The 21924-nt window shown below is 33.1% G+C and overlaps 1 protein-coding gene across 1 annotated transcript in view; it reads right to left on the bottom strand.

Annotated features, from left to right (window-relative positions):
• Positions 1–4909: 4909 nt before the first annotated feature.
• RBM46 (RNA binding motif protein 46) overlaps positions 4910–21924 on the bottom strand; it is a 32529-nt gene continuing 15514 nt past the window's right edge. The window contains exons 4-5 of the mRNA XM_057498732.1: positions 13444–13503; positions 4910–6854 (exon numbers count right to left, since the gene is read on the bottom strand). Of these exons, the coding sequence (XP_057354715.1) occupies positions 13448–13503 (56 nt within the window). The 3' untranslated portion in view covers positions 4910–6854; positions 13444–13447. The remainder of the gene's footprint in view (positions 6855–13443; positions 13504–21924) is intronic.

The raw sequence follows: 21924 nt of genomic DNA, 5'->3' as shown, positions 1-21924 counted from the left end.
CTACCTTCCTCTCCAGGTTTATGACAGATTCCCTCATTCTCATTCCTCTGCCAACCCTGCAGTTTATGCTCTATCCACTGCAAACTTCTAATTCTATACATGTGGTATGCTGCCTCGCAGTGCCATCTTTGCATATATTATTTTTCCTAACTGAAATGCCATGACCCTTCTCTGCTTAAGAAACAATTTTCCCAAGTTCATGCAGCATATTATCCAGAATTATTTATGAAATGCTCAAGATCATTTAATCACTATGTACTACCTCAGTGACTATACTGGGGAGTTTAAAAGGCCAGAGAGGTGTGTGAGCAAATCATCCAATTAAAAAATGGGCACAGGAGCTGGACAGTTCTTCAAAGAAGAAATTCAGATGGCCAACAGACAGATGAAAAGATGCTCCACATTGCTAGTCATCAGAGAAATGCAAATTAAAACCACAATGAGATATCACTTCACACCAGTAAGGATCACCATCATTGAAAAGACAAACAATAACAAATGTTGGTGAGGTTGTGGAGAAAGGGGAACCCTCCTACACTGCTGGTGGGAATGTAAATTAGTTCAACCATTGTGGAAAGCAGTATGGAGGTTCCTCAAAAAGCTCAAAATAGAAATACCATTTGACCCAGGAATTCCACTTCTAGGAATTTACTCTAAGAATGCAGCAGCCCAGTTTGAAAAAGAGAGATGCACCCCTATGTTTATCTCAGCAGTATTTACAATAGCCAAGAAATGGAAGCAACCCAAGTGTCCATCAGTAGATGAATGGATAAAGATGTGGTACATATACACAATGGACTATTATTCAGCCATAAGAAGAAAACAAATCTTATCGTTTGCAACAACATGGATGGAGCTAGAAGAGGGTATTATGCTCAGTGAAATAAGCCAGGCAGAGAAAGACAAGTACCAAATGATTTCACTTATATGTGGAGTATAAGAACAAAGAAAAACTGAAGGAACAAAACAGCAGCAGAATCACAGAACCCAAGAATGGACTAACAGTTACCAAAGGGAAAGAGATTGGGGAGGAAAAGGGAAGGGAGGGACAAGGGCAGGGAAAAAGACAGGGGGCATTACGATTAGCATGTATAATGTCGGGGGGGGCACGGGGAGGGCTGTGCAACACAGAGAAGACAAGTAGAGTCTACAGCATCTTACTACGCTGATGGACAGTGACTGTAATGGGGATTGTGGGGGGGACTTGGTGATGGGGGAAGCTTAGTAAACATAATGTTCTGCATGTAATTGTAGACTATTGATAACAACAAAAACAAATACATTCATCAAAAGCAAAGAAATAAAAAATAAAAAAATAAAAGGCCAGAGAGTGAGTACTCAAGTAGAACTGGTGTGAAAATGACTAGGTTCCTAGTTCACAGGTCAATGATCCTTTCGTGGATGACAGTTTGGTTTGCATTGCTCTCCCCAATGTTCTCTGAAGGTTACCTTTTAATCATTACCTATTATTGAAGAACGTTCTAAACAGCCCTTTTAAAATGAGTATGTAAGTTAATCTAATCAGAGCTGTGGGCATTTTACCTTCACATTGCATCAAGAGCTCAAAAAATAATCCTTGTGGAATTTGATGTCTGTATTCACTCTTACTTACAGGGAGCTTGGAAACTGTAGTGTTCTCTAATCACACTGAAGGTGTGGGCCACATGTAGCTTTATAAATTGCTTTTTTTATTGTTCAAGAGTTTCTAGAAGATATGTGAGATTTTATTTTGGTGACTTCATTATTATCCTTAGGATAGTTTCAATGTTTTCCCCTTGGCCAACTGATCTTAGGGGCCCTATGTGGTACAAGAGATAAAGGGATGGCAGTATGCATGTCCTCTGGACTGTCATACACCACTTCCACTTGACAGTAGTGCTGCTGGTCGTGTTCAACTTTCTGAATTTGGTGGTCAAGTAACACCCAATTCATGACCGTCAGTCTCTTATAAGGCCTGTCACTAAAAGCTGTTTCTCAGAAAGAGGCAATATTTACCTCAGAGAATATGGCTTTGTTCCAGATCTCAGGTGTGTGACTGTCTTTTTCCTGTCAGAGATCATATACCTGTGCCTTACACACATCACCATTAGTGACAGAGTTCCAGTACACGGGATTGAATCACAGCGGTGCAGAGCAGGGCTGCTGGCCGTGCTGCAGTTCCCACCTGGGTTTATTCTGCCCCGAATCCTTACTCAAAACCCACTGACCGCTGGTCACTCAGTAACCAGATTCCCTCATTCTCATTCCTCTGATCAATATAGCTCTTCCTAGTATGCTTCTGTTCAGGATATAGTTCACTAAACATCTTCATTTTGTTTCTGAGAGTAGTTTTATGTAACTTTTTACTTAAATTTAGGTAGATAAATGATCATTGCACTGTGTCTAAAGGGAACATTTAAAGTGTGATCTTATCCACCTTCCTAATAATCATTTAGCTTTGTGTGCAAATACAAGCATATACAAGTGTTTTCTCCCTCTTTACCCACAATATAGCATATATTAGTTATTTCTGAACCTTGTTCTTTTTCACTTAACATTACCTCTATTTAAGAAAAGTGTCCTTATTTTCTTTTGTACTTCTTAGTATGCACCAAAACATGTATTATTTGATCAGTCCCCTAATGATGAGTATTTGGGTTCGTTTCAATAGGTAGCCTTTTACATGTATCATTTTTCACATACATACAAGTATCTCCAAAAAATAGGACAGCTGGCTCAGATTTAAGTATCTGTAATTTTGGATGACAGCTGCCAAATTGCTTTCTACATGAATTATACCAATTTATAATCCCAATGGCAATGTATTATCTGCTTTCTTTTTTTAAGGCATATCCAAACTTTTTTTTTAATGGCATACCCAAATCTCATCAAACCTGTGCATTTCTGCATATCTGAACTTTCCATTTGCATTTCTGAGGTAAAACAGCTTTTTATATGCTTCAGGACCATCAGCCTATTCTTTCATTTTACCCATTTTTCTTGAGTGGATGGTCTTTTTCTTATTCATATCTAGAAATATTAGGTGAGCCCTTGGTGAAATTATCTGCAATTATTATTCAACTTTATCATTTATCTTTTGACAAACAGTGCTTCCTATCATGTAGGCTTTACTTTTTAAATTGGACTTATCAACCTTTTCTTTTATGGCTTCTAGATTCTGAGTCATAATTGTTCCCACTTTTAACACTGTGAAAGAACTAGAGAGATGAGGTTAAAGTTTCTACAGAACCATCTTTCTGCTTAACAAGGGATTTTATGCAAGATGGATCATGGATACATAATAAGGCATATCCACCTTTCAGCCATGGTCCCTTGCACAAAATTGCACAGAGGATTTGACAAGGGGCTTTCTTTAGAATTGCTCCCCTGCCCAATGAGCAGTCACAGAGGTTAGACACTTGATAAAAGCTTGTGATCAACCAAGTCAGGAAGGCCTCATTTGAATCAAAGGCCTTATACAGCCTGTACTGTAAGAATTAAAGCTGCAAATAATTAGTAGCTTTGTTCACAAGCTAAATGAAATTTCATATGCAGTATGAACAAAATTAACTGCTCATCTGTAACATCATAGAAAGTGAAAGCATTTGACATTAAATGTGCTGATTTCTCCATCTCTGGTTGAAGGGAGCAAAAGGAATAAAAAAAACTGGTACAAATACTATATTCTTTATAGAATTATTCCAAATTAGTATCAGCTACCATTTGAATGCCTTCTGTTTGCCAGCTGTTTTACCTTTAACATTGTAAGGTATTTATCACCATTGTACAGATGGGAAACGTACGGCTCCAAGAGATACAAACTGTGTCCAAGCTCAAAGAGCTGTTACTCGGCAGACAACACGTTAACTGAATCTGACCAGAACTTCTGTTTCTCCTATCATATTACTGTGAATCTCCAAATACACCATGTGGTATAAGCTCTTTCAACTGTTTTGAGATATTTTTTTCCCCGGTGTGAAAAAGCTATGTGGGAACTTGTAATTATGATTTGGGTCATTCCAAACATTTCTGTGAAAAACTATACTAATGTGTCTGTTTTTCTTCTGGTTTGTAACCTGACTCACCTCCGTATACCAAAGGTATTACCACAGTAGCTGACAAAATAAACCTAAAACATTATATGTTTAATGAAGACAGGAACCTGTGAGTCATGGAAATTAAACTGCAAAATCTGTACGATTCACACACAGGAGAAAAAAAAATCAGTACTGGTCAAGTATAGTGTCCATGCTCATTTAAATTAGAAAAACAAATGCAGTAACCTGGAAAGTTAAGTGCTGCATATGGTTCTATGGAATGAACCTTATTTGGAGGATGAAAAAGAGAGAGACCAATTTTCCTCCATATAACTTCTGCTAGAAACTTTAGCAGAAGTATTTGCAACCATTTCAGTCTATGTATGCAAATCCTATGTACTTCACAGTTACACGATGAGCTAATCAACGAAGTTAACATCTCATAACTGAGAGTGGACTTTTGTTTGATTATTACTTAAATCATTAGAAATCCATTATAAATGTACACTACTAAACAATCAAAATGACTGATTCATTAGTTATTCTTAAGTAAAAGGGGAAAAAAGTTCAACAACAAAATATTTCTATCACTTTTGTTACTATGTTTCATAAAACTAAGTTTTCTCTCTGCAATATCCTTTGCTTTGGTCCCATGAAGGCATAGAGCCCATGACTGTAAACCCAGTAAGGGAAGCTATTCACAAGAAAAGGTCAAGGTAATTGTTGAGAGCTAATTTTTTTGTACATACTAATAAAAACAGAACACATGTATATTAGAAGCATCACATATTTAATGTCAAAGAATTTGAATTCAAGTATTAAAATTAAACAACACATGATTTCAACATTTAAAAAAATTAAAACTTATTATCCAAACAACTATACAGTGAATATCAAAAACATAAATGAAGCATAACTATAATAAACCTGAAATACATTAACAGCAAAATTATAATTTATTTCTATAACAAATAATTATTAACTAAAATATTTATAGTTATTTTCAAGGACCACAATGTAGATTTTTTTTTCATTAGTACTGCATAAAATTTGCATCTTAATCTTTTTTTGCCCTTCATTTCTTTCTGTGTAATAGATGCTTCTGGTTATATAACTGTTCTAATCTCTAATTCAGAGAGTGATCCTTGGCAGTCAAATCTAGTGCAACCACTGTCTGCAAGTGCTTTAATAGTCATGAAATGCAATATTTAGCAAAGTTATTATGCAAACATTTAACAAACGACTGGACTCTATTGCCCACTCAGGAATTATAAGTATTTAAAATCCTGAAAGTTTAAAAAGAATAGTTTGTTATACCTTTATCAAGAGAAACCACTGAACTTTTTTAATTTACCATTTTTACAAGTTTTACAACTATAAGTGATCCTGAATTATGACCGATGTTTACTATGTTGAAATAAATATATATTTTTCATGTTAAAACCTAATGTGCAAACCCGATTAAAAAATAAAACAGTATTTTAATTTGCATGCTTTACAAAGAAACTTTCATACTCATGTTTACAGTGTTTTCTTCAGAAGAATGAGGCCTGATGGGAGATATATAGTCGCTGTCCAACATGGCTGCCATTAGCAAGTGATACTGTTGGTGACAAGGGGTAGCTTGGATAGGAATAAGGCCTTGAAGTTTAAGGAAGCATGCTGGGAGTTCCAGAAGAGAGGGTAGCACTAACAGGGGAAAAACTATTTATTGAGCTGCGATGGAAATTGTAGTCTGCAAATAAATACATGAACAATTATGCTGCACATCTTTATGGATATGAATTTAATTCAAAGAGAAAAGCATTAAAACTATAATCACAGTTTAACATAATATCTAACATTCAAAATCGTGATAATATTATTTTGCTGGTAAAGACTGTTTAACACTCTCTGCATGCAAATCCTGATGGTTTTTCGGTCAGTATTATTATATTTCTTTCACTAATACAATGCTTCAGAAATCTTATTAGAATGCATTCTTGGATATACATTTCTTGCATATCTATTAATTGTTCTGTATCTTTTTTTGATCTCAGAAAAAGAGAACTTCTGATTTCTCTTGCTCTGAAATGAAGCTCCTTTTAAATTTGGTTCTGATATTTAAGGTGAAGTCCATGAAGAAAAGATAAAAAGTAGCCAATAGCCAATTCATATTTGCTTCTTTTCTGAAACTGTACTAGGCATCAAACTAGAAGTAACACTCACCCCTGGACTGCAAAAATATTTTATGTAAATGAACTGTCCAATATTTCATTACTTAATACTAATACTAACATTTATACAACTCAACATGCCAATCTAACATTAGAGTCCTACTGGTACCACAGAACAGCAAAATGAATCATCTTTATAAAATGAACTTCAAGAAACCATTATCAACTTAAAGAAACACCCAAAAATTTAAACCAAATTAATTTTTAAAAGACAATTATACTTGAACTATTTCTGTTCCACAATACACATTCATCTTATGCACCAGTAATTCCCTGCATCATCAATTGCAATGTTTATATATGTGTGTGAATATTAAAGACCAAATTTGCAAATCCTCTACTTTCCAAAAACTCAACTATGTTCTTTAGGGTAGAATAAACCAAGGGTGTGTTAATGACTATAAAATGATTACTTATAAAAGTTATGGTGTTTCTAGGAATGGAAGAAAAGGAATATTTAGATCATCTAATGTACAGGTAAAGTTTTTTCTCTATTCTCCTGGTACTATAAATGAAGCCAAAAATATTAAAGCATTAACTTAATGTTGTCATGGGACAATATTTAGCCAACAGGAATGAGATCAACTGCAGGACAGTAAGCTCAAGCAACATCAGTAAGGACCTAGTTAAGAAAAAAAAAAAATCAGTTAAATATAGGTTTAATTTCTAGCACTGTAAAATTCTAATTAGAATCATTTTATAACCTTTTTATTTTTATTAATGCCATGATAAGATCAATAAAAGCATGTTACTTCAAGAAGACATAAATACTTTTAAAGTATTCAGTTCAAAATATTTTTAGTATTTTCAAATTGGGTAAGGAATTATTTTGATATCATTTGCTTTTGTAATATCCAAAGTACGATAACTCCAGGTACCACAGAATTGTTTTTCTTCTCTTAAAAGGATCCACTTCGTCTGAAGAGTTATGTTACTGAGCATAAACAGAAACCTTAATGCTCCTATAATTCAAATAACTGCTTTAAAAAAAGTTCTGATTCTCTCCTCCTAAATATTATTACATAAATACAGTCAAATCCTTATTAGTCATGTATCTATGATACAACTAGCTCTTTCAATTCTTAACAGTGTGGTCACAGATAACATGTTTTAGAAAAGTAAATCTTTATACAGTTACACTTTAGTAGTTGAGGACAATGTACTTTTCAGAGATACCACTTTCACTCTGGGCTTACAGCTTCTCCAGAGCTAATGCAGCTCCCTGACGGATGAGGACAGGAGAGGCATCACCAGAGGAAGGCACCACAAAGACGACAGCCAGAAAACTGGCTACTGGCATAGTGCTTAGGTTTGAAAATTTGCATTTCTGATAAGTCTCCCATTATCAACCTTTATTTTAAAAATACACTAATCTACTGTTGTCTTCTCAATTTTTAAGGAGGCTAAATTAAAAGGTAAATCAAGAGAAAAAAGTTTCCCCCAAATACTACAAAGATTAGGAAATGAAAAGCTTCAGATGTTTATATGATTTTTACAAGCATTTCAAAAATAAACTGTATTACAATCTAAGAATCTAAAATGCACTCAGAAAACCAACTGGGTGATTAAAAAATACAATACATATCAAACTGAAGCTAATAACTAGTGGGACAAACCTAGATGAAGCATGTTTTCCTTAGATCTAACATACAATATATATCATGGAAAATAAGAAGCATAAAGTACTGATTTTTATGAAATAAAAAAACACTAAATGAGTTAAAATTTCTAGCATCCACTTACTTGCCTGGTTTTTCTTTCAATCTCATTGTTTCTGCCTCAAACTAGGAACTATACCTCCCCTTCCCCTTCTTAAGGGAATGACACAGAACCAATTTCAGAATTTAAGTTTTACACTGAAAATTATTCAACTGGATTAATACTTTTTAAGATGAGGTATGTACAATTTCTATAAACCTATGTGTTCATTTCAATGAGTTTTGGTAATTGTATAAACCCAAGTAACCAACACACAAAACAAGATATATATCTATCAATCCAGAAGTTCCCTGTGCTCCTTTCCAGTCAACAGCCCTTTGGTTCTACCTTTGTTCTACCTTTCTTCTCTCAATATAATTTCTAAGATCCATTCACGATGTGTATGTCAATAGTGTGTTCCTTTTTATTTATCCATTGTATGAATACACCATCATTCTTTTATCCACTCCTTTGTTGATAGGTATTTGTTTCTAAACTATTCTGAATAAAGGTGTTAATGAACACTCTTATACAAGTCTTATTGTGGATAAATATTTTCATTTCTTTTGGGTAAATAACTGTTGGGTCACAGGGTAGATAGAAACACCCAAACAGTTCTCCAACGTGACCATTTTACAGTCACACCAGTAAAATCTGAGAGCTCCAGTTGCTCCACATCCTCACCAACATTTGGTATTGCCAGTGTGTTTAATTACAGCTATTTCAGTGATATATCTCACTTTGGTTTTAATTTGCATTTCCCTTGTGACTATAGTGTATCTAGTGCCCATCTGAACATCTCCTTTAGTAAAGTATCTGTTCTACCCTTTTGTTCATTTTTATTTATCTCTTTATTGTTGATATTAACAAAGCTTTTGAGTAATCAAATTCCCTAATTCAAAATCACAGACCAGGAATAGATTGAGTCCTCAGAAATCTCTAATTCAAACCACCTTTTTCACTGAAGAATGACACAGACAAAAGATGGTGTAGATTAAGTGACTGTTCCATATTACCACAGTTAAATGAAGAAGGAACAAGGTAAAAATTAGGCCTCCTAATTCCTAGGAAAGTATTATTTCACTTGACCAGGCTTTTCTACTCTGGCAATATTGTTCTCAAAACTGGGTTGAAAGAACGTGTTTCAAGGGGTAGTTGTGGGCAGGGAGACAGAATAAAGTAGATGGTGCTCTAAGCTACCTGTCCTATGCTTGCACCTACCCACCCACACACATCCCATTTCAACCCACACAGCTCTGCAGTCCCTTACTTTATATGCTAAACTTATATGCAATATTTTGTTTCAAGGAAAGGCCCTTTTAAAAAATAAATGAAAAATTTTAAGGATGACCTGCTCTAGTATAATGGATTATTATAGATATGATTTTGAAAAAATCATCTACAATTTCACATTTATATCTTGAAGGAATACAAACATTTTTGTACAATAACTCTGATCTACACAAATACTAGGAAACAGTCTTAACCTTAAGTGCCAATTCCGATCAAGCAGTAATAGCTAAAAGGATGCTGGATTTCAAGATTCTGAAGCTGCATCTGGGATGAGCAGGAAAGAGTAATAACTGCTGTGTCGTATCTGACACAGAAGCATATTCACCACCTATTTATAGGTCCTGCTTCTGCAGCAATTGTAATTTGGTCCACCACCAGTCTCTGCCCAGCAGTAAAGACAAGTATCACCAGCATGTTTCTCAGTGAAAATCTATGCAATGGATATACACTGATTCACTCTATTTGTGTTTCCTTTGTTTCCAATTTTCTTACACATTTTCACCAAACACCACAAATTCTCTAGCTGCTTTTCTACTTCATATAAAGGGAGGGATCCTTAACAGAGACTTTAAATTGAGTTCAGTGAAAATGTCTTCTCTTAATTTTGGATTATCCTTTTCCTTTAGTCTGTTTCTGACCACTCTTTAAACTAATTTTCCATTAAAAAGTACATTCATCATAATTGTTTTTTCTTCTCCTTGCTAATAATTTGAGTTCTTTTTCACAGTCACCCCTTGTTTGATGCACCTTTTTTAAAGTACACAATTCAGTGGCTTTTATTACATTCCTAAAGCTTGTACAACCAATGCCACTGTCCAGAACATTTTCATTAATCTACATGGAAACTGTGTAATTGTCAGTAGTCATTCCCCATTCTGCACCCCCTCCAAGCCCCAGCAACCACTAATTTTTCTGTCTGTATAGATTTGCCTGTTCTTTTATATAAATGGAATCATACACTTTATGTGGTCTTTTTTAACTGGCTGCTTAGCATCATGTTTTCATTTTCATATTGTAGTTCATTTATCAGAACTTCATTGTTTTTTTTATATCCATTGTATGGATATACTGCATTTTGTTTATCCTTTCATCAGTTAATGGACATTTAAGTTGTTTCCATCTTTTGGCTATTGTGAATAACGTCATAAAGAATAACGTGTCAAAAAAAAAAAGAATAACGTGTCAAAATTTGTGTGGACATATATTTTCAATTCTCTTGGGTAAATAACTAAGAATGGAAATACTGGGTCATATGGTAACCCTATATTTAACATTTTGAGGTACTGCCAACTATTTTCAAGGCAGCTACACTATTTTACGCTCCCAACAAAAAGATATGAGGGTGAAGCATCTGATATTCTGATCTATGAAATACATTTCCCATAGCTTTACTGCATATTTTAAGTACTTTTCAGATTTCTATGTAATCTGTATTATTTGTAACATTCAAACAGCCATATCTGAAGTAACTCATTTTCTTTCACTGGACCACTGAATTTCATCTACAAAACAGTTTCTGTAACATATCCAGAACATAAATTATGGCTCTGTCAAACAGAGATTTAAAAAATATATATTAGAATATAAGTAAGATTTGCCATTTACTATTTTATACTTTGCATCCTAGTATAGGAATTCAGCAGTAACTACAAAAAAGAGAAAAGAATTTTCAGAACTGCTAATTCAGCAATTTATAACCTATAAAATATTTAAAAATCACTAACTAAAAATTTTGAAATGATACCTTGGGCCCTACCACATTAGTATTGTAAAATCTACTGGCATTTTACCTCATTTACTTATTCCCTATTGCAATTAAATTTTGACAGTAAAAGAGCTATTTTTCTTCTTTAATTTTTCAGTCAGGTGACTAGACAGCAAAGGGCAAGCAGCACACATGAAAGTGACCAATGTCTTTTTCTAAGATAAGGCCTATAGAGCAGCTTAGGTCAATATTTCTGCTTAAAATGATTTACAGGAAGCTTTGAGTTTACTAATCTTAGTAATTGGATGGTTGGGTATTAAAAAAATTTTAATCTATAACTGCTTCTTTTTAAAGTTCTAGTTGGTTAGTTTTCTATTTTTATTGGAGTAATTATTTTTCAGATTTAATTTTGGGGGAGACATCTGTTTTTGTTTTTAACTAATTTTTTTTAATTTATAAAATATTTCCCATAGAAATTTTGAAAGCATGATTTGGGTTTTAAATTTCTTACTGTGAAATTTTGAGAGTGTGTAACAATTATCATAAATATATAATCTTTCAGTTCTATCTGTACTTTTTATTTTTAAGAAATTATAATTATCTCATTTTAAATTATCTAAATATAATAATCCAAACCTTCAAAAATAAGGGTTTGAAATTCTGGAAAATGCAAACTAATCTAATGACAGCAAACAGATCAGTGGTTGCCTGAGAAAGAGGGTAGGAGGAGGAATAGATTACATTAGGGGTGTTGAAAATACTTGTTTTCTTGATTGTGGTGTCATCTCACAGATGTACACATAAACCAAAACTAACCAATGTGTACACCTTAAATGTACATTTTATTGTATTTTAATTATACCTCAATAAAGCTATAAAAATAAAACCCAAATGTATCTTTAGGTTAATTTCATTGTTTCCCAAACTATACCTCATATTCAAGTACTTCAAAATAAGAATCCCTTTGCTAAAAAAAAAAAAAAAACACTTGGTAAATATTCAGGAAAGATGGAGTTAACAGTTAAATCAGATGCTACTACAATGATTTCATATGCTGATATGTATTAGGATTTTCCAAGAAGAAAATATAGTACACAGTTTTCCCCAAAATTGTTTGATTTTAGAAACAATTATTTCACTGAACAACTTTGCAGATCAGTTTGGGAAGAACTATTAATGGGAAAAGTATATAATGGAAAGACATTTAAAACAAAACAGAAAAATCCTTGATATATATTAAACACTGTGATTACAAACTCAAATTCCTCCTGCAAGATGCAACACACAAACATAAAAGAACTCAGAGGACCAAATGTAAACCAGTAGGTGTCTAGCAATTTGAAGTTAAGTCTAGCTGCTTTCCTTTCAGAAACTGAAAACATATCTAGAGCTTCCAGTTTGCTACCTTTGTGTTAAAAGATTAACTATGTCAAATTCTTTTTAATGCTAGTTTCTGAATCAGTAGTAAAAAAGAATCCTATGAGAGGTAAAGTCATGATCTGAGCTGCAGTAATCTAAGCTTCAGTATTGTTAAAAAATTGTAACTCATTAGAAAGAATGGGCAAAAGTAAAGAGAAGATAAATGCCTTGGAAAAGACAGCAACTCTTTTCAAGTTTCATTTCTATCAGAAAATTAGCCCTCACAATTCAAAATGTGAACTTTAAAAACTCATAGGAAAAGGTAGTTCTGAAAACAGCGTCACTATAAAAATATTTATAAGTCTAAAATGTAATCTATTTCTTTGTATCTGAAATGAGTTATCTTAATAACAGCTAACATTTATTGAGCATTTACTAAAGTGCCAAAAATAACTATATACGATCAGCACTATTTAATCCTTACAATAGTCTTACAAGGTAAGTACTATTATTTTCCTCTTTAACAAGGAAACTGAGGCAAAGAAAGATGAAGAATCCAGAACTACTCCAGAATACAGAACCAGTACATGGATTGCTACCCAGGAACCACAACATTCTTTTTGTCTCTACATGTAAAAAGGAGTTTAGATAGTAATAATCTTTATTCAAACTAGAAAATACCTTTAATTTCCTACCAAAATTTACCTTTCTCAGTACCATGTTGGAAAAAACTAAACAGTGAATCCTAGTAAACATAACTTTTATTGTAAATTGTATCAATGATAATTTCATTTTACTAAGTTTGAAAATAAAATTATGAGTTTTTCAGGTAAGTCTGAGAAATGTTGGATAATTTACATATAACACACTCACTCTAATGACATTACCTTAAAATACTGTTTACTACCTTGGTTCACAATGATACTAGCATGTTAACAAAGTTTGAGAAGATCTGAAATATGGAAACCAGTTTAACTTTTTAAAACTGCTTAATGAGTCTATAATTAACAAAGCTATTAATAATCAAAATATTTCATAAAGCTTCACTGGATGATTTTAGTATCTCTTCTTATAACCATAAGAAGGATAATTTATAACCAGCTCTCTGACAGCTAAACATATCCCTTAATATTATTCCTAAGAGACTTTTTCTTACCTGATTACTTTCTCCAAATTCTTCTACACAGATCCAGGCTGAAGAGATTGTGTTCCCTGTCTGTAAACAGGTAAGACAGAAAATAAATGAGTCTTTAGATTGATGTTATTCCTATTTTGGAAGTACATGGAATCCTTGATAACTTTAGTTTTAATTTAAAACATTTTGTTCAGTAAATAGGAAAATAAATTTAGGGAAAAAGAAACAAGTGACAAATAGTTATCATTCCTGAAGTTCTGCAAAGATGAACAAAGAGAACAGTATTTTGATATTTGAATGAAAATCATGTTAAGTATCAGAAAAAAATATATCTTCCTTTATAAATTAAGTGCTTATTGGTTTTTCCAAAAGGTACTTACTACTCTAATAAAATAAAGATAGAATTCTAAAAACAAACAAGATTGCCCAGTATCTACCAAGCAGACTGCTGAAGAATCTGAGTTTGAAAAATATCAACATTCTTTCCTCCTGTCTTGAAAAGACATAGATGGCCAAAACAATACGAAGTTTAGAAAAACATTTTGCTTATTAACAGCTAAACTTTATCTACCCGAGGCCTAGTTTAACCATACATAGTACAGCTTTGGACATCGATCCATTTTAAGGGTTATCTCTTTATATGCCTTAAAGCTTTCTGGTAGGGATATGGATCCAACTCTGTGCTAAGTTAAGACATGCTGTGCATAAAAGTATGAAAAAATGAAGTATGTTTGATGAGATACACAAAGCTAGATTTTTAAATGGCCATCTTAAAGATCGTAACAGTAGAAAAAAGTCAAAATATTTTCTTATTCTTACATGAAGTTAGGTAACTTTAATCAATCTTCTCAGTGAAAACTAGAAAATGTAGGTAATTATTAAAAGCAAAAATATCTATCTGAAAGCACTGAGGAAGACCAAGACAGGGAAGAATTATGGGAATGTGACCTTAGACAAAGAGGAAACCCAAGAGGTATGCACACCTTTTGGAGCTAAGGTTTCCCTAAGAAGGATTAGCCAATTTCTGAAGAGGGATCTGAGAAGCAAGGAAAAATATCAAGAAACAAGAAACTTCCCAGGATAGGAGGACAAAAATTGGAGCTGAGGAGCTACTGATGAGGCATTCTGGAACTCTGAGTAAAACGGAACTAGAAGCAGACCAACTTTAACAGAGACCAAATTCAACTTCAAATCTTCTTAATCCCTGCCTGGATTAACACAATCTGGGATTGTCCATCTCTTCACCATCTTTCTGAAGCAGCATGCTAGTTTTCCAGTTATCTCTACATATTTTTATATACATTATCAGTCATTCAATCAAAAATAACCAGTCATACAGAGAGATAAAACAGTATTACCTAAAACTGACTCACATAATAATCAATAGTAACAGACCACCAGGATGAAGTTTTCAAAACTGTATATAACCATAACCATGCTTAATATGCTCAAGGAAATAAAAGACAAGAATGAAAAGTTTGGAAGAAAAATGGAAATCATAAAACAGTCAAATGAACTAAGAAGTAAGTGGTTTTACTAGCATGTTTAGTTAAATGGTTTTATTAGCATTAATGCAAGTTGAATTGTGGCCCCCTAATGTTGAAGTCCTAACCCCTAGTACTGCTGAATGTGACCTTATTTGAATATAGGGTCACTGCAAATGTAATCAGTTAAGATGAGGTCATAGTGGAGGAGGGTGGGAACTTAATCTAATAGCAATCTAATACCAATCTAATTGGTATCCTTTTACATGTAGAGAGGAAAGAGTAGAATGACATGCGAAGACACAAAAACACACAGGGAGAAGATAACCACGTTACAACAGAGTCAGTGATCAGAGCAATGCATCTATGAAGCCAGCAACTCAAGGACTGCTGGCAGACACTAGAAATTAAAAGAGGCAAGGAAAATCTCCCCTACTGGCTTCAGTGGGAACATAGCTCTGCCAATTCTTGATTTCTGACTTTTACCTTCCCAAACATTGGGAGAATAAATTTCTGTTGCTGAAGCACCCAGACTGTGATACTTCGCTACAGCAACCTTGGCAAATTAAAAGACCACAATTAACAACTGCAAACGTTCTTTTTAGGCAGGCATGGAATGTTTACTTTAATTGGTCTTTAGAATACAGAAAAGGACTGAAATGATACATAATATGCTTTCTGGTCATAGTAAAATAAAAATATAACTATAAAAATTTTCACATTTAGAAATTTATACTAAAGAACAAGAGATCAAAATAGAAAATTTTGAAATGATAAAAACAAAATATACCAAAATGTGTGATGCAGCTATAAACTATACTTAAGGAACTCTGTAATCTAAAATGAATATATTGTAATAAAAGGTTGAAAATCCTAAACTAAGATGACTTCTTAAATGATATTTCACATATTAAAGTATATATATATGTGTATATATATATATACACACATATATATAAAATATCAGTCATATACAAACTCCCACAGAACAGTGGAAGAGACAAACCTCCCAACTCTTTTTATGAGGCAAAGTATGGGCCAGTTCACTAATGAACACAGATGTTAACAATCCTAACAATCCTAAAGAAAATACCACAAACCAAATTTAGCAGTATATAAAAAGTCATGTACCCAGACGGAACTGGGTTGATTCCAGAAATACAAGGTTCATGGCATATTCAAACATCAATCAATATAATTCACCACATTAACAGAATAACAGAAAAAAATATTACTTAAATAGATGCAGAAAAGCATGTAATTAAAATTCATCACCCATTCATTATAAAAACTTGTAGCAAACCAGGAACAGAAGGGAATATCCTTAATGTGACAAAGGGCTGCTACAATACAAGCTGCAACAAGCATCATACCTTAGCGGAGAAAGAGTGAAAATGTACAAGGATGCCTTCTATCATTTGTGTTCAGTGCTGGGCAAGCAGTTCTAGGCAATGCAGTATGGCAAGAGAAAAAATAAAAGTATAAGGATAGAAAGGAAGAAAAAAGTTCATTATTTTTAGTTGACATGACTGTGTATGTAGAAAATTTTAAATCATGTAGAGCCAAACCATTAGAATCAAATAGTTTTATTTATTACATAAAAAATAAATTATACTTATACAAATAGAAGCAATTAGAAATTCAAAATTAAAAGGCAGCTTTTACGATGGTATTAAAAACATTAAATACCTATGAATAAATCTGTTGAAAATTATAGGAGATATATACACAGTAAGCTACTGAATGTTTAGAGAAAGCCTAAATAAAGATCTATAATGCTCACAGATCAAGAGGCCCAGTACTATAAAAATATTATTTCCTTTCAAATCGATCTAAATTCAATTCAAATCCAATAAAATTCCCAGTACCACCTTTTTCTGGCATAAAATCACAATCTGACTCTAAAATTCATATGGAAAGATAAGGAATGAGAAGAGACAAGGTAAACCTGAGGGGAAGTGTGAAGGCATGCTCTAACCAAGCATGAAGACTTTTCATAAAGTTATATGATTAATACCATGTAGTAAAACAGATCAATGGAACAGAGGATCTAGAATAGGCATGTACGTATGTATGTGTATACAGGTGTGCATGTGTGTACATACACACACATACATATATATTTTATTTATGTTAAAGATGGCACCACAGAGTCATGGGAAAAGGGCAGTCTTTTCAATAAGTAGTGCAAGGTAAATGATTATACTTATTGGAGGTAAACAAAAATTTGATATGTACACTGAACTGAAAAGGTAAAAATTTTATAAAATATAATATAGGTGAATATTTCATGACCTCAGGTAAGCAAAGCTTCCTTAAGCAGGACACAAGCAATACTAACTTTAAAAGACTGATAAATTGAACCACAGAAAAATTAAGAACTTTTTATTTTCAAAGTGTATCATGAAGACAGTAGAAAGGTAAGCCACACAATGGAAGAAGGCATTTATAAAATATATATCCAGCAAAGGACTTGTAAATTAAGTAATAAGGTAAAAAACAGACAACACAGTAAGGTGAACAAGAGAATTAAAACAGGACACTTTATCAAGAGAGTATCTTAATTCCCTATAATCCCATTGAAAGGTGCTATAGAAGAGATGATGATTCTCAAAAATATCCTTTTTTATGAGTCAAAAGTTAAAATATCAGCAGAATCCCAATTTAATCTCAAACACAAGATTTCTATTGGTGTTGTAGTCCAGTTTAATTTGCCATTTTTAGTGTCATTCCCTTAAAAAAATGCACTGATGGTTAATGAATATATTCTGAAAAATTAATTCAATAGGGATTATTCACTGATCAAGACGAAAGAGACTTAGGAAAAGAAAAGGCATGTCTAAAGGTCAAGAAAGAATAAGAATGGAATACATTAAACCTCAAAGATTAGAGACAGAATTTATTTTCTGTAAAACTGGAATCATTAGGTGTGTCACTTTAAGCCCTATAGGAATAAGAGCCAAAAGAAAGATAAGCTAAATAAAATTCCCACTAATTTTTATTATATTCATTAAGAAATAATGTAGATATGTAGCTTGCTTTATAAAGGTGTGGTAAAAATTTTGAAAGCCACTTAAAACTAATCATCCAAGTATATTGTGTATCTTTGAAGATTTTACCTGTTTTCAGTCTGAAGGAGAATTCCATATAAATTTTAAAGTAAGTGATATGGAAGAAAAACTTTATCAGACTCACTGATATGTCATACTGCCATTTCTTTTCTTGAAAACAGAAAATAACAATGCATTCTAGCATATTAATAAAGGATTAATACAGGATTACATATTAATAAAGGATTCTAGCATATTCCAAATAAGACTATTATATTAGCATCCTGAATTTTCAGGACTTTTCTTACCTTTAGGAAACTAAACTGAAAGAAAGAACAGCATCTTCACAGTCTATAGCAGTGTAGGATAATGAAGAAGAAATGCAATGCCAGTGTAATCTATGTTTAGAAATAGCATGCAATAAGCTATTGCCAATTATTTTTCACTTGTGAAGTCTTAACAAATGTTACAGATGGCATTAAATGTAACTGTAGCTTATGTACTAAACTAAAAAATCTGTCATAATGGTCTGTAAAATTTTTAAATTGTACATAATATAATCTATTATATTCTATATACATATAGTATATAATATATATCCATTATAACCATAATCTATTCTTTCACTATTCAAATTTTACTTACATATATATATATATACACATACACACACATATTTGATATAAAATAATCCATATGACTCAGTGTGTAGTTCAAGAATTTCATTATTTTGAGACAATTGTTTCAATCAACATTTAAAAAATTTTTTGCTAATTTTTACTTCAGTGAAATGTAAGCATATGTTGACCCCTATTCATAATTTAATCATTCTGTGTCTGCACATAACAACTCCATAATTTCAGATATTTGTTTCCCAATCCTTTTTTCTTTATGCTCAAAGCACAGGCAAACTTTATCTTTCTTCAGAATATTGGTCTTTTAATCTTCCAGCATGTAGGTCACTTTCAATTACATGAAAAGTACCTCATGCAGAGTACTAAAGGACACAGTACTGACCTCTATAATGCAGGACATAATAACAAAAAACCTAATGTGTACAAAGTCCCTTTGTTTTATATACCTGATGGATCAAAAATTTGTAATAGTAAGAAAGTCTTATAAAATTACAAAATTATTGAGTAATACTATAAAAAACAAGTCATTCTCAGTTACTGTAGCCAAGAAAAGCTTAGTATAACTTAAAGTAGATGAAAGTAGAAGAAATTTCAAGCAGAGTGAGGCACTCTAGGGAAAGTACCAATGAACGTGGCAAATTCAGATGATCAAGCAAGAGGTATTTTTCACATGGAAGGTTAAGATGGGGCCAAAGAGAGCATTCTGAACAGCAGAATGTAGAGCTGAAGGGACTTGATCACACTACAACAGCGAGGCCATTTTAAGGTTCCTGAGCAAAGAAATAACTAAAAAGCACAGGCTTTTAGTGAAAGCAGAGTGAAAAATTATATGGTGAATTATGTACTATGATGTTTTGAGTAATCAGAAAGTGAGATAGCCAAGGAACAAAGGACAATTAAATAGATGTAAACAAACTGCCTATTTAAAATTCTGTCTAGCATCTGATGGAGAAAAAAACACTTATCTGCCACCTTGACACACATGCCATTGGTTGGCAATGCTTACCCTAGAGTAAACTCAAAAACGTCAAATCTACGACTGGTTAGTCAGAGACGGGTAAGATTCCTCAAGGGAGGAACAACCTAAGACAGGCACAGTCGCAGGGGGGCCATCAGGTGAGAAATTGGGGATCAACAGAGGTGAGGCTTAGAACCTCACCCCGTTTTGAGAGAAATCTTCTGCATCCATGGATGTTTTGTTGCCCTTGTCTAGCTTGGATTAACACATAGTCTACAGGCACACACCTGATCATCTACATTTGCTCTCTTACAGCACTAAACTATGTTTTCTACCTTTATCTTGTATCTACCTACCACTTCAGCATTTTATTAAAAAATAATAATAATAATAAGGGAGAAATGTGGGATTCACATATAAATCAAGTATAAAAATCAAACGAACATTCATATTTGACCTGATTGTTTATAGTTCATAATGCGTGATCAAAACTGAAAGTTTCTGTGATGACTGCCCTCATACTGTTCACCATGTAAGAACTTATTCCCTATGTAAGAATTTGTTCACCATGTAAGAACTTGTTCGTTATGCTTCAGAAGATTGGAGACTGATGAGAATTAGGCTTGGGGTGGATTAATGATTGTGCATTGAGTCCCCTATACAGAATTTTATTGTTGTTAACAACCATTTGATCAATAAATATGAGAGATGCCCTCTCAAAAAAAAAATTTCAAATCTACTTTGTAAATAAGTTAGGTTCACAAGATCTTTGTGATTTAGAAGGATTCATTTAGCATTCATTCAGATGTCCTGGGCCAACACTACGCTGGAGTGGTCTGGTATAAGGGTTGACTGGCAAAGATAAAACTGTCTCTGAAAAGGAGGTAAAGCATGGAACAAAAGCCCATTTCATATTTTAATTTTTAAAATAACTTGCCAGTAACATCTCACAAATTCATACTATTATCAAATGTTTAACATTAGACAAAGATGTTTTTCACTGTAATCATATAAAGTTACAAAGATTATCAGTTAAGAGCACAGCCTCTTAGCTAACTGGGACATCTTGGGCAAATTATTTGATCTACTAAAGATATGAAAAATTATATGCTAACAAACTGGATAACCTAGAAGAAATGGACAATTTTCTAGAAAAATACAACCTTTCAAGACTGACCCAGGAAGAAACAGAAAATCTGAACAGACCAATTATCAGCAGTGAAATTGAATGGGTAATCAAAAAACTACCCAAGAACAAAACCCCCGGAGCAGATGGCTTCATCACTGAATTTTATCATTTAGAGGAGACATAATGCCCATTCTCCTTCAAGTTTTCCAAAACATAGAAGAAGAGGCAATACTTCCAAACTCATTCTATGAAGCCAGCATCACTCTAATGCCAAAACCAGGCAAAGACAACACAAAAAAAGAAAACTACAGACCAATATCCCTGATGAACATAGATGCAAAAATACTCAACAATATATTAGCAAACCAAATTCAAAAATACATAAAAAAAATCGATCATGATCAAATGGGATTCATCCCAGGGATGCAAGGATGGTACAACATTCGAAAATCCATCAACATCATCCACCACATCAATAAAAAAAGGAAAAAAATCACATGACAATCTCCATAGATGCTGAAAAAGCATTTCACAAAATTCAACATCCATTCATAATAAAAACTCTCAACAAAATGGGTATAGAGGGCAAGTACCTCAACATAACAAAGGCCATATATGACAAACCCACAGCCACATCATACTTAACAGTGAAAAGCTGAAAGCTTTTCCTTTAAGATCGAGAACAAGATAAGGATGCCCACTCTTCCCACTTATATTCAACATAGTACTGGAGGTCCTAGCCACAGCAGTCAGACAACACAAAGAAATAAAAGGCATCCAGATTGGTATGGAAGAAGTTACACTGTCATGTTCACAGATTATATGATATTGTATGTAAAAAACCCTAAAGAGTCCACTACAAAACTACTAGAATATCTGAATTCAGCAAAATTGCAGGATACAAAATTAATACACAAAAATCTGTTACATTCCTATACACTAACAATGAACTAGCAGAAAAAGAAATCAGGAAAACAATTCCATTCACAATTGCATCAAAAAGAATAAAATACCTAGGAATACACCTAACCAAGAACATGAAAGACCTATATCCTGAAAACTACAAGATACTCTTAAGAGAAATTAAAGAGGACACTAATAACTGGAAATTCATCCCATGCTTTTGGATAGGAAGAATTAATATTGTCAAAATGGACATCCTGCCTAAAGCAATCTACAGATTCAATGCAATCCCTATCAAAATACCAACAGCATTCTTCAACAAACTGGAATAAATTAGTCCTAA

This window comes from Manis pentadactyla, chromosome 1, assembly GCF_030020395.1.
Source record: "Manis pentadactyla isolate mManPen7 chromosome 1, mManPen7.hap1, whole genome shotgun sequence".
Taxonomy (NCBI): Eukaryota; Metazoa; Chordata; class Mammalia; order Pholidota; family Manidae; genus Manis; species Manis pentadactyla.
This window is presented reverse-complemented; position numbering and strand designations above follow the sequence as displayed.